This window comes from Malaya genurostris, chromosome 2 (genome assembly GCF_030247185.1).
Source record: "Malaya genurostris strain Urasoe2022 chromosome 2, Malgen_1.1, whole genome shotgun sequence".
Classification (NCBI taxonomy): domain Eukaryota; kingdom Metazoa; phylum Arthropoda; class Insecta; order Diptera; family Culicidae; genus Malaya; species Malaya genurostris.
Genome location: NC_080571.1, coordinates 92,343,477 through 92,357,866, shown reverse-complemented (window position 1 = coordinate 92,357,866; position 14,390 = coordinate 92,343,477). Strand labels below are relative to the sequence as shown.

At 35.1% G+C, this 14,390-nt stretch overlaps 1 protein-coding gene across 4 annotated transcripts in view; it reads left to right on the top strand.

The window, feature by feature from the left end:
- LOC131432991 (chitin synthase chs-2) overlaps positions 1 to 14,390 on the top strand; it is a 118,853-nt gene that overhangs the window by 65,051 nt on the left and 39,412 nt on the right. For all 4 annotated transcript variants that reach the window (XM_058599690.1, XM_058599689.1, XM_058599692.1 and 1 more), the window contains exon 3: positions 5,426 to 5,546. In XM_058599690.1, the coding sequence (XP_058455673.1) occupies positions 5,443 to 5,546 (104 nt within the window). In that variant the 5' untranslated portion in view covers positions 5,426 to 5,442. The remainder of the gene's footprint in view (positions 1 to 5,425; positions 5,547 to 14,390) is intronic.

Here is a 14,390-nt window from a genome sequence, read left to right as displayed (position 1 = left end):
CTCCAACCGGAATCATAGGACCGACCCCTGCACTCATCCGAGTGGCGAAACACGAGATTCGGTGTCGGAAGAAACTCTTTCGTCGGAGAACTTTCCATCGGCGTAGTCTAGATCCTTCGACGAGGATTGGACGAGTATCTCCGGTATGGATCGTCGGGGCGCCAGTGAATCGGAATCACTTTACCGGGCATCTTGCCGTTCGAACCGTTCATGGGATCCAGGAGCGTCGATACCGGGGAATCTTTTCCGTCGGTGTAGGCTATATCCATCATCATCATGGGTTATTGAGGCGCCAGCGAACCGGAATGCATGCTCCAACCGGAATTGCTAGACCGACCTCGACATCCGCCTGGTCGATCCTCTGAAGAGAAGTGAGTGGCTCAAAGTCGAGAGCAAAATGGTCCAAAAGAAAGAGAGAACGATGCAGACGTCCATGGCGAAGCATAAGGCCGGGAAGGGTGCTTTGAGCACCGATAGCCTTCTACCACGAAGTAATACCTAACGGTAGTTCTGGGGAGGTTGGGTTGGAGATCCAAGGTATTTGTTTGTGGGTAGTTCCCATTATACACTGGTAGTCCTGTGAAGAGCTCCATACTCTGTGCGTAAATGGATTTTACTTGTGAAAAAATGTCTGAGTCGAAGGCAAACACGCAGACGAAACGGATAAAGATGCTGGTGACAATAATTTCTTTAGCAAAACGTGGTACCGTGATAGAGATGGATAACGAGACATACTTGACACTGGATGGCAACGACTGATTTTATGCACCCATCATGAAGATAAGCGATCTAATATATCTTATGCACCAAGTTCCCGAGAAAGTTCCTTCTGTGGCTGACAATCATCAAGAAGAAAATGTCCAAAACACAGTCCTCTCCTTGAAGGATGGCGATGAATCGGTAGATATACACTACGAGATACCTGAAGAATTCTATTAAGTATAATGTGAAGGACGATACGTGTTTTCACCAGGAGATTGCTGGAGGAAATATACCGGTTGAGGATAAACGTTGTACCAATGACCTACACTCCTTACAGTTGTCCCAAACTGTGACCGATACGAAAGTTTTGAGCGGATCAAAAATGAAGAAGTCTCCAGAGGCCAACTGTCTTACACCCCGACCATTCTTATTAGTTGTCGATTCTTATTAGTTGGTATCTATCCTGATATGGCGACAGATTCTCAGGGTTTTTCCAAGATAAGTTTCATAGTATCAGACGAACGAATCGTTATTGAACTCGTTCAATACGTTTGCTCCACGAAAGTTACGGCCATCGATGTGATCGTTAAACAGGAGAGTACAAATGTACAAATGAGACATGATCGAATAACTACACAACAAGCAAAGGTCCCAAATTACGGCCTTGTGAAATTCCTGATTCTTTATGAATTGTGATGTAGTACTTTTGACCAGTTTTAGAAAAGTCTTGACGAAATAATTTACGAAAAAGAATCAGCTTTTAGATCCATGTAAAATACATCCATCAGTGCTTTAGCTTCCATGCTGCTAATACACTTTGATGTAAATGTTAGCAGATTTGTTACAACTGATCTTCCCGGCAAAAATTCATGTTGATCGAATGAGATCAAATCAAACTCGTATTTTATTGGGTCGTGGCAGAATATTATATCAATTAACATGTTAAATAAATCTTGTATCTGATTTGAAGCAAAATTCAGCTAAATTAACTGTTAAGTTAACGAAATCATTCATTTTTACACTTATCAGGGTTGAAAATTTAAGTTAAAAGCGACACTCCTTTCATGTGCATCTATCGAGACGCAAATTCAAATGATTTTTTCGTGATATCCTGAAAAGAGCTAATAAAAGTTGACTCAAAACAGACAAAAATAATGAACAATAAATGTAACTTTCAGTTCCACTAGAAAATTTAGAGAACGAGATCTTTGTCCAGTCATAATCAAAAGTTGAATAGTACCTTCAAAATTGTGTTGTTTCTTTCGTTTTCCCTATCAGTAATGAAAAACGTATACTGAGAAGCATCGATATTCAACCGAAGCTTCGAGAATCAATAGTCACAGTGACAACAATTCACAATGATTTTTACCTGTTTGTGTTCGTTTCTATAGTAGTTTTGGTTTGCAAAGTGGTTCTGGTTGTAATAACTTTGATTCATAAATTTTCTTCGAGAATGTTATGAGAATTGAAACTCGACAGATTCCCCCTGCAGACGTTATTTTTGGTTTTGTCTTGTCGTAGAGAAGGAACAAGTGACATTGGCAATGATACTCTCTTTTGTTGCAACGAGAGATGAAAATGCTTCCTCTCTCTTCGTTTGTTTTGAATGCAATTGTTTACGTATGAGACAGTAAAAAACGAAAAGTGTAGAATACACTGAGGTCTTTTTTTATGCGGTCTTTTTTTATGCGGTTTTTTTTTACGCGACTTTTTTTATGCGAATTTTCAGAGTTATGCGGTTTTTTTTTATGCGAAGTTTCAGAGTTACGCGGTTTTTTTTTATGCGAATTTTCAGAGTTATGCGGTTTGCCCTTCTGCGGTCTTTTTTTATGCGAAGTTCCAGAGTTATGCGGTTTTTTTTTATGCGAATTTTCAGAGTTATGCGGTTTTTTTTTATGCGAATTTTCAGAGTTATGCGGTTTTTTTTATGCGTTTTTTTTATGCGGTACGTAAATTCGCATAAAAAAAGACTTCAGTGTATTTCGCTTACCTATAAAAACCTGAATGGTGGGCTATGATTGACACGTGTATGTGGTATGTATGTGGTACAATTCAGTCATTTTACGTATTACTTTCTAAGAATTGTGTCATATGTGGTTTCGCGTCACCTGTAAATTTCATATCTTGCTGCTGTGATATTGAAACAGTCGAGACCAGTTGATCCTACACAGTTAACAAGAAACCTACGAAATTCCATTGAACCGGCTGTAACAAAAGGCATCCTTCAGAAATAGCAGAATTTTACGTGCGATTTGAAAATTACAGGGTAAAAATCAAAGAAATAGAAAAAAACAAAGTGATTTACGACTGGAATTCCAACCTAGAATCAAAGGTCACTAGGAGCGTCCGTGTATGTAGATAAATGAGTTTTATCTATTTTAAAAATTTCTTCGCATAGAAAAGTGATAGGAAACGAACAATCAAATTAATAGGTAAATTATTGAAAATATATGGTACAATTAATGAAAAATTATGTCCAATACAGATTTCCGTTATCAATGTTCAAGTCAGTATTGAGATTACGTTATATTTCATTTTCAGATATTCTTACTATGTATACCATTGATCAAAATATAATGGACTGTTTCAAAAAACAATGGCATTTGAATATAGACAAAAGATCCAAAAAAATAATAAATTTGAAATATAACCAGAATGTTGTTCTACAAAAAGGAAAATTAAAAAGTTGTCAAAACTGTTAACGGCCATTCGAAAGTTTCTCATTTTTTCGAATACACTAATAATCAATGTGTTAATTTATACCCTGAGAATTTGAAAAATGTTTGACTTGGAATGAATTAGAAACCGCTAATTCAGAAAAGTCCCATTCATTGGAAAGCTTTGCTGAACTGCTGAATTATGTGATTATAATCCACACAGCAAAAAATTATGAAATTTACAGATAACGTAAATCCACGTGTGACTCAATGCATGAGACCGTAATTCGTGAAATGACTGAATTTCACAAGAATAAATAATGTGTGTCAAACATTCCCAAACCTTCAAACAGACTGTGAACTTACATGTTTCAGTACTTAAAAGTATGTCAGAATGCATTAGTAAAATAATATGTCAACATCGGTTTTAGAAGACGTTTGTTCACATGATTTTTCGTAGGTGTGCAAATGAAAATTCGTGAAAATTATATTGATACTGCGAACTTCTCTTTCGAAAGCTTGCTCCAACGAAGTGAATGTCGACACCAGTCATGTTTTTTATTTGGCAAGCGATTTCAGCATGAAGATAAATTAGTTTTAACTAAGTCGTGCTCCAAACAACAATCGATGATGTTTTACTCAAAGCAGACCAAATTCTATTGATTCACTAATACTGTCGCTAGTAATGCATGTAATTGTTCCATCTATTCAGTTATTCTCCAATCATTAATTTATAAACAAATTGTCAAAGCAGCCATGCCACATCTTATAAGATGCACATAAAAGGAGCGTTGCATTTCACGTAAATTTACGTTCAAGGACATGTACATGAAATTCATAAATAAATGCTGACAGTAAGAGCTGCGACTTGATCCGAGAATCATTGGATCGCAAAGTACGTCCGTTAATCGACTGAGCCATGGCATACGCATCAGCTTAGTTGGTAAGTGGTGCATATAAATTCATGCAGTCGCGTTTGCTACTCGAATGGAAATAACATTCGGACCCAGTAAAATTCAGGCTCATCCAAAAATAAGTCATTACAAATGGAATTTTCCGTCATTTGATCAACTTGTTGTTCCACCAGGAAGAAATCGCTTCGAAAAATTCATAACAAAAGTCTTAAAATGATTTCAAAGCGTCCTTCCTGGTTTATCACAAATATAGAATCATTAGATGTAATGTCACATAATATTAGAAACAAATTCCGACAAAAATCGATGCAATCTTCAATTGAATTCATTCACTCTTTGTATTAGTCCTTTTCTCGCATTTCGCATTACAAGTAAATTTACAATTTTCCCTGCAAAAAAATCTCATAACCATTTAAATTGATTTCATGTTTCAATAAATAATATCTCTAGAAAAACAACAATCTCTAAGTAGAATTGATATTTTCAGATACTCGACTGTTGAGGATTCGCCAAAACATATAATAATTATCAAATGAAATTTTGTACATAAATTTAGTAGGATTGATGGAAAATTGATGGAAATTTTCCAGAAAAAATTCGGGGCACATTTGCCAATGTCTGTTGGATTCCGTGAAATCAAATCATTTAACAACCTACTCATTTGTCGGAAATGACTCGACCTTTCGGTCTTTCGGCTAGCTGCGTAGAACAACCATGTTGGTATTTCAACCTACATTCTAATGGGCACTAGTGAGCCGAGTCGAAAGCATAATCATTCGACTCTCGATTATCTCAATCCGAGCTTAGAGTTTACCCCACAAGGATTGAAACTGACCACTAATCATGATAGTTTTTTTTACTAACCAATCCTTTGCAGACCAGACCTAAATGTCACAAGTCAGACCGCATTGCTTTGACTTATTCTGTTTATTTCGTCGAAGCTACCTTCTAATTTGCGTTCAACGTAGGGTACGCTTCAATGTTTTCAGCCTTGTTTAGTTTAGCTCTGTAAAGTTTATTATTAGTTTTGCTTTACTACTGTAACTTTCAGGAAGTTAATATTACTTTTAGCTACCCTAGCATAACCGAACACGAACGATGATAAGTAGCCAGTAAATTGATTTTTTGTTTCGTTTTTTTTTCTTCTTGCAGAGGCGTTTGCCAAGAGGATGTCTGCTATCAGACATCGACCTCTGGCAACACAGAACGAGAGTGATGATAACTTTTCGGATGATGAAAGCACCCCACTGACCCAGGACATCTATGGAGGAAGGTGAGTGTGTAACTGCAATAGTTTCTTTTTTTTGGAAAAGTGTTCCAAATTATTTGTTGGTAAAAGATTTTTTATTATAAATTATTATGACATTATTATGGTAACCTTGCAGTGCCTATCGACGCAGTTGTATATATAATTAGACGGAAATTGTTCTGCGCCGTGAGTGTTGGTAATAACCTTACATATTCACGCACAGTACCGCTGTCTAGCAGTCTGGCCCACAGCTGGAAGGCAGAACTGATTTCCTCTCACCATGCAACTGAATGAATGTGCTCAAGCCTCCACGGGTGATATCGAATAAATTATTGCTTCAATAGTAAACCGGTTTAGCAACGAATTGTATCAGAAGATCGTGAAGCATGATTTTGCGTGTGACTCTTTTCAATGCACTATCATATCAACGACATTTAGTTGAAATGTGCATTCGTTTTCTCTGATTGCGCAAACACCCCAGGGATGTGGGCAGCCGCATGTTTAAACTTTTGCCCATTTATTGATCTGACCTTGACATGGCTCTTGAAGCCGAACGCACACAGCCAGTTAAGTCGGCAACGGTTGGTGAGGTATTTTCTTTCACTTATATGCCCGTGATTTGATTACGCGGCCGGTCTAGTTTTTCTCTCTAAAGAACAAATGAACAATAAATTATTCAGACTGGGACACACGTGGCTGGGATTAGTTTCGTTGTTCAGCAAATGAGATGAATGATAAATACCAGTAAAAAAACTTATTTCATTCAATACAATTCAACTGAGAATATTCTATTTTAAATAAGCAATTTTAAGGGGTATGAGTAAAACGAACATAAGATTTTGAAGAATAAAAATTGTTTTTCTTCCATGCACCGTTTGGTAAAATATTCTGATTCAGACATGACAGAAAAGTGTCAAGTAGTAGATAAGTTAAATATTTGTCCAGAATACGGAGGAAAAGTAGTAGCGAATTTTCAGATCATTCTTTCATCTGAACATGTTCGTGGTCAGGCCATCAAATTAAGAAAAAAATGGGCCACAAGCTGTGAGTCACAACCGACAATTTTGATGCACGGTCGATTTCATGAAATAGTGGTCATCTCGTCGAGTGTCATATTTTGATCGTGCTGCCGATTCATTTTTTAGCATACGAATGTAAATTTCTAGAACACCGCCGGTGCTTACGGAACCGGAAACCAAGGACCGGTATAACCAAAGTGAGTTTGTTTGGTCATCAACTAGCAAGATCCACACAATGAATATATTTTCAGAACAATTTGAATGTTACGTCAAATTTAACATCGTCACATAAATGACGGTTTGAAATTTTCAACCCTCATCACCCTGTAATTCCGAAATCAGAACTTGGATTCGAGTGAAGTCAAATAACGAATAATAGTACCACAGGATCTCTCATTTGGATCTATCAAATCCACTTCTGAGAAATCGATATGAGCGTCCATTTGACCACTACTTCCGGTGCATCCGTAACCGGATATTGACGATCATTAATGTCGAAGTGAGTTTGTTTGCCCACCAACAAACAAAGTCATAAAATTTGAGTTGTTGTATTTATAAAGATATAAACTACAAACTATGAAATTACTCTACGTTGCAAATGCTCAAAATGTAACCATGTAGACTAAATTCTTATTAGTTGTTATTTTAAATTCTTTTATGATTACAATCAGTGCGGTAAAATTTCATTTTCAATCGAATAATATAAGATGAAAAAGAAATTTATGGTCGCTGACCGTCAGCGTATCCCTACTAATTCATTTGACTTTTGCTGCCATTTTCAAGTGAAGCTCCTGGAATTCATCGTCAGTTGAATAACCGTACCTAGTCATTTGAAGTTTTGCTTGCTCAGTTTCGAGTGCCGCTCTTGGTAGTAAGCAAGTTCGAACGAATAGAATTATAAATGGAGTAAAGTATTAAAAATGAAAACTGAAGGAGGAAACAATTAATTTATGTGTATCCTGTGATTGATATTTCAGCTATCTGGTTTGTCTTTTCTTGAACCAATTCGAATGTTTACATGAATCTCATTTGAAGGCCGCTCTCACACTATTGAAAGAGATATTTTGTTACTTCAAGAGATCAACTGACGGTGGTTAAACTGAGCCTCGATTGAAGAGAAACGAGTGAAGAACTGAATGCTGCCAGCTCGGGCCGTCAGCAAACATTGTGTGTGTGTCAAAGAGTGAAGTTTACTGCAATGGAGAGATCGTCAATGTGTTCCACATTCAGTTTCAATTGAATTGAATGAAGTTTTACTGCACTGATGACAATTATAATATTCTCGCAATCGACGCTCAATCCATATATGATTTTCTTCGTGTTTATGATTGTGCATAGTAGAAAGTTATTATTAATCCATTGGTTATTTTGTCAAAAATTAGTTTTGAAAAAAGAAATATTTTTGTTAACTTTTTGCGACTTCATAATGTGTGCGCAACATTAAAGCCAACGAAAAATTTTCTAGTTTCATACCAATATAGATTATATTAACGCTTGAATTAATAATAAGTAGTATTAATGTCTATATCTATTCAAGATAATTTTAAGTCATATAAGTAAAGGATAACAACAGTAGATCCTGTTCTGAATATAGATGATGCCTTTTTATCAAACAGCATGTATTTTTTCGCGTGAATATTCTTCGTTGTGTTTAGTTTTCATGAAATTATTTTAATGATCGTCGTTTTATATGAATTGTAATTAAAATTTTGGAACGTCAAAACGAATCGAAGATAGAAATTGTATGAAACCTTAAAATTATTCCTTTTAATCTAAATGTGTGAAAATCGATTAAGTTTTCCATCAGGTGTAGAAGTGAGTTTCTCTTTAAAGTTTTTGTCATTATTTACAGTACTTCCAGAAACGGTACTCAGAGACCGGCATAACCAAAAATAGTTCGTACATCCATGAATTAGTATTACGAATAAATTGAAACAGCTTTGAGCCAAACTTTGATGATTTTTTGGTATCGTGATCTTCAATGATGGTTTAAAATTTAAAAACTCATTACCCTGTAATTTCGAAATTGGAAGTCGGAATCGGATAAAACTCACCATTTTTTATGAGACCTTAAGTTTTTACCTAATTCGTTTTGGTCTTCTTTTAGCTTCTCTATTCCCGATACTTTCGGAAACGGAATTCAGAAATCGGTGTAGCCGAAGTCAGTTAAATTTGTTCAGTTAACCATTTCATTAGATTCGAAATTTTTGAAAATCAATGTAGCCATCTTAGAGAAAACGCAGTACGTTTCACATAAAATTTTTGGGTGCCTTCCGGGATCGAAAACTGAATACCGGTAAAACTTTAAAAAATAATTGTCGTCGACTCTCAAAATCTGTGAACCCGATAAACCCGATAAATTTATGTAAAACTTTTGCACTAATCACCCTGTATCTCCTGAACCGGAAGTCGGATCTGATTAAAAAATAAGCAGTTTTTAAAGGATCTTAAGACCTTTTAATGGAGTTATATTTTTTTAATTTCATTACATATATCATCCTGTAGTTCCGGAACCAGAAGTCGGATCCAAATAAAATTCAGGAACGTTATATGGGACCATAGGACTGTTCATATTAGTCAAAGTGTGTAGAAATCAGTTAAGCCATATCCGAGAAAAATTAATCAAATTATCTTTCACACACAAATTGGCTTATCTCGACGAATGGTATAACGGTGTAAGAAGTTGTGTTCTTCCAGCATTTATTGCAGCAAGCAGTATAAATCAATAAAAATGTGAAATTGTATTGAATTTGATAATACTGCCATTTATCTTATATTTATGATTATGTTGTCAAAAACGAACCGTGCTAAAATGAAAAACGTTATGAAAAACGGTGCTGTGCATAGTTTTCTAGGTGCTAAGAAACAATTGAATAAGACAGTATTGAAATCGTGTTTCACTTTGCTCCGAAAAATCGCTTTTTATGGCTTCTTGGAGAGCTATTATCGTGCGAAATCTAAGTCAAAAACATATTCTACTTTCAAGGTCAATTGTGAAAGATATTTTCAAAAAACTAAAAAAATTGACATAAAACTTCGTCTAACTCAAAAAGTAAACATCCGATCTTAGAACCATTCAATAGCGTGCTGGATGACGGGGAGACCTTTCATTCGCGACTAGTTTGATAAAAATCGGTTCAGTCATATCTGAGATATCGACCTCTTTGTTGACAACACGCATACACACACACGGACGTTTGCTCAGTTCGTCGAGCTGAATCGATTGGTATATAACATATGGCCCTCTTTTTTTCTAAAGTTTGAGCGAATTTTATGCCTATTTTTTATGTTTATAAAACCTTTTTAAATCCACGTAGTGGTGTAATGATGCCTTTCTCATATTACTTATATTTTCAAAAACATAACTAGAAGATTCTGTAAAGTTTATTTTTTTAAAACTTGAATAAAATCAAAATCTTTCTTCGGTATTAACTACCATCACCTTTTCATTTTGTGAACAGTTATGTCAAGTTAATAAAGATTTAAATGTGGCAACCTTGCACGCTATACAAAATTGAACAAAGCACGCTGTGTGCTTGGCGGGTGCGTTTTCTTCTTCTTCCGTACCAGCACGTACTGATGCGTACCGATTTTGCATAATTTTGTATGACAATTTGAAAGTTTTGATACTCATTGCCTATAATTTCGGAACCGGAAATCAGATCTGGATGAAATTGCGCAGTATCATTTAAGACAATGAGAGCTTTAATTTTATTTATGATTTGTGAAAATCGGTTTAACCGTTGCTGCGAGAAATCGAAGTGAGTTCCGTTTTTGAAGCTTTTCTTCACAGTTACCGGTGAGTTCGGAAACGGAAACCGGACACGTGTAGCCCCAAAGTAGATTATTTTTCCACCAACCGACAAGATCTGTCAATTAGATAAATTTACCAGTAATTTTATAAAAACGTTTCGCCATTACTTGTGGAAAAATTCTCATGAAATTGAAATTTTTTGCTAATCTCACTGTAATACCGGAACCGAAAGACGGATCTGGATCAACTTTTTGAGGACTTTTTGAAGAATCTCAAGACCTTTCATGTGCATCTTAGTTTGTAATAATCGGTTAAGAAATTTCCGTGAAAATTGAATGCCCATTTTCTCAGAGATTTGCACATATTGCTTTGTAATTCCGGAACCGGAAGTCTGATAATGGGAAACCTCCATTTACGAACTAAACGCGGGTTCGTAAATGGAGGTAGTTCGTAAGAAAAGTTTACGTTATTAGGGATTTGGTTCGTAAAAACAGTTTACGTTATTTATGAATTTACTTCGCAAAAAAAGTTTTGTGTAATGAATGTGGAAACCCCCAATCACATGCCCATTTTCGGAACGGATGTGATAAGTGGGTGCAAGAAAATAATGTTTGGAACTTACCATTTTGATTTTTGAAGCTCTTTCAAACATAATTTCCCGGTATATACTCATCAAACCCGTCCCGAAAATACCCATATTGTAAATGTTTTGAAGCAGTATCAAAGAACCGAAAGATGCCACCTTGGATTTCCGAACCACTTCAAGCATCGTTTTCCGTCATCTACTCATCAATCCCGTTCCGAAAATACCCATATTGTAGTAATTTCCATGGAGCCGGAAATTGTTTTCATTGGATGCAAAAACCTCTTTTTACGAAGTTGATTCGTAGAAAAAGTTTACGTTATATGGGATTTGGTTCGTAAAAAGAGTTACGTAAAAAGAAGTAGCATAAAAAAAGTGTTCGTAAACGGAGGTTTGGGTGTATAAGACCTTTCGTTTGAAACTAAGTTTGTGAAAATCGGTCACGCCATCTCTGAGAAAAGTGATTGACATTATTTGTCACATACATACATACATACATGTGATGTGATGTGATGTGAAGTGAAGTCACCATCAGTTCAAGGACTTGCCAGTGGATGCGGGTAGGCTTACAGTATCCCCGATATGACTCATCCATTCACCTTCTTACTATAGCTGTTACCGAAAAGCGAACAAAAAGGGTTGGGCGGATATGTAAGTAGAGTCACTTACTCGTATTCCGCGGGAATAAAAGATGCTCTTCCAACCATAATATTCAGTGCATGGATGAAGCATATCGCTATACATGCTTGAACCCGCCTGATGGTTTGTTTGAGAACGGCGCATCAGACTCATTTCAAACCTTCAGAAGAAAACAAGTTTCCTTCAAGTGACTTGGGCTGGCTATCCAAAATCCCTCGTCCAGTCATCAATTCGTCCGATGCCCTGATGCTCCCTCCCCTTTACGCCCCCGTGCAAAATGTTTTATATTGATAAATACAATGAAACATAGTGTAATGAAATTAATATAACATAAAATGATATAATAGATTACAAAATAATATAATATAACATAATATAATATAATATATTTTAATTTAATATAATATAATACAATGTCATACAATATAATATAATATATTATAAAACAATATATAAAATAACAGTTCATGTAGAGTGTCAGTTACACTCTTCTATCTTCGCAATACCTGAGGAAGTAGAATATTTCTCTTCTTATAACAATAATAATATCCACATCTATAAAAATAATATATGTTATTATTATTGATGACAAATTAATAATTATAACAATAAATATAATAATGAAAATAATAATAAAAAACAATATAATATAGTACAATGAATTATATAATAAATAATAGAATGAATAAAATGATATGTTGCGATACTCTATGATATTATATTACTTGAATTTATATGTCATTTCTCATCCTCTCTTTCTGCCATCAACGCATTCCCTTGACCAATTGTCACCACAGACACACGTGTAGGCATGAAACAGGAATCAGTGAGGACCAAGCTCACCTTGTGACGACTTTGATATTTAGTTAAAAGTTACTTTAAAAATGATAACTTATAAGGTAAACAAATTCATATTTTGCGCAGAGGTACGTAGTACTACTCAAAATAAACCTTATAATATAATATAATATAATATAATATAATACAACATAATGCAATACAATATAACATAACATAATAGAATACAATATAATATAATAAAATATAATATAATATAATACAATATAATACAATATAATATGATATAATGCAATGCAGTATAATACAATACAACATAGTATATAATAACATTAAATAGTGTAAGACGATAATATATGTAATAATATGCTATGATACAATATAACAGTTAATGTCGCAGTGTAAGTTGCGCTCTTCTAATAATAATAATGAAAATAATAATAATAATACATGATGTAATAAACAACAGAATTATATGTTGTAATACACTATGATAAACACTGCACTTTAGGATGGGCTTCAACCTACAAGCCATTTCGCACCCTCTCATTCTGCTACTAACGCAGAAGGCGATAGCACCCAGTCGACGCCGTTCTATTGACCAAATGTCATCATAGACGCTCGGGGAGGCATGAGATAGGGACTTGTGAGGACTTAGTTATCTCACCTTTTGACGACCTACATACATACACACATACATACATACATACACACATACATACATATACACACAGATATTTGTTCAGTTCGTCGAATGGTGTGTGACATTCCACCCTCCGGGTCTCGTTCCAAAGTCGGTTTTCACAGTGATTGCATAGCCTTTCTATATGAGAAAGGAAAAAAGGTAAAAAGAGGTGCTCCTCTGCAGCCATGATTCCGGCTGTTCTGTTTATCTGAAACCAAACAAAAATAAACCATTTTACTCGTTGTTTTTGAGACACAGTTCGGATCTTAAACAAAGACGAAAAAAATTGAAAAGTCAGTTTTAAATAGGTTTTCATGAAAAAAAAGTTTGCGAAGCATTCTTAAATCCTTCAGCTCAAATTAAAATTTGCTGAAAATACGTGTAACTTGTGGGTGTAACTTTTCAACCACTTTAAATCTCTGAAAATCCTTTCACCAACATCGTGATATGATTTATTAAAAAATTTAAAAAAAATCAGTTTTCTTTTCATCTGACACACTAGATGACCTTTGCGAACAGAACAATGTCAGGGTAACTGTTATAAGTCATTAACAAAAAGAATTCTTTCAGCTCATGGTACAACCATATGACAACTGATTTGAAAGATAAGCGCATTCTGTTCATACACTGAATGATCAATGGCTGTATGAATAGGATGGCTAACATTTTCATCAGTGTGATCGATTGAATCAATAGCGTAGTGGAAAAAAGTGGCGCGGTACACAGATCCTGTAATTATTGTTCATTGAAGAATTTTCATTGGTTATAAAAACGGAAATTATCTTCTCTTCTATTAGTTCAATCGACATTATTTCTATGGTTCACCTGAGACTTACTTAATGACTGATTGAAGATAAAATCCATCTTCACAATTTGTAAGACGGACAGATACTTGCCGAGCCATGAATCACCTTGTTCAACTCAAAACGAAAGATTTTTCTTTTTTCGCGAGTAAGCCCCAATTAGGCCCAAGCAAATTGTCTTTCACTCAGATAAGTGAAACTTATTTGGAAGTTAATTATCATTTACGCTGGTGAAATTAAGCAATCAAGAATACCGCATCAATACGGAATGGTATATAAAAATGAGACCGATTTTCGAAAAACTTCCGTAATGAACAGAAAGCAAAAGCATAAATAATGCATAAGCTAATGGCAGTAATTCAAGTTAATTTCCAAATTCAAGATAAACACCGAACAAACCAAACGCTAAATCATTCAAAGTTTGAATTTCAAACAACACACGCCAATGTGAGCACTCCCACTGTTTCAAATCACCCGGCGATATGTTGACCCAGATAGAAATGCTCTCGCCGGTAATTGCATGCGTTATTTTCGTTTCAACTATATTAGCATAAACCGCAGTGTGTTGTTTCTATGTATATAACATG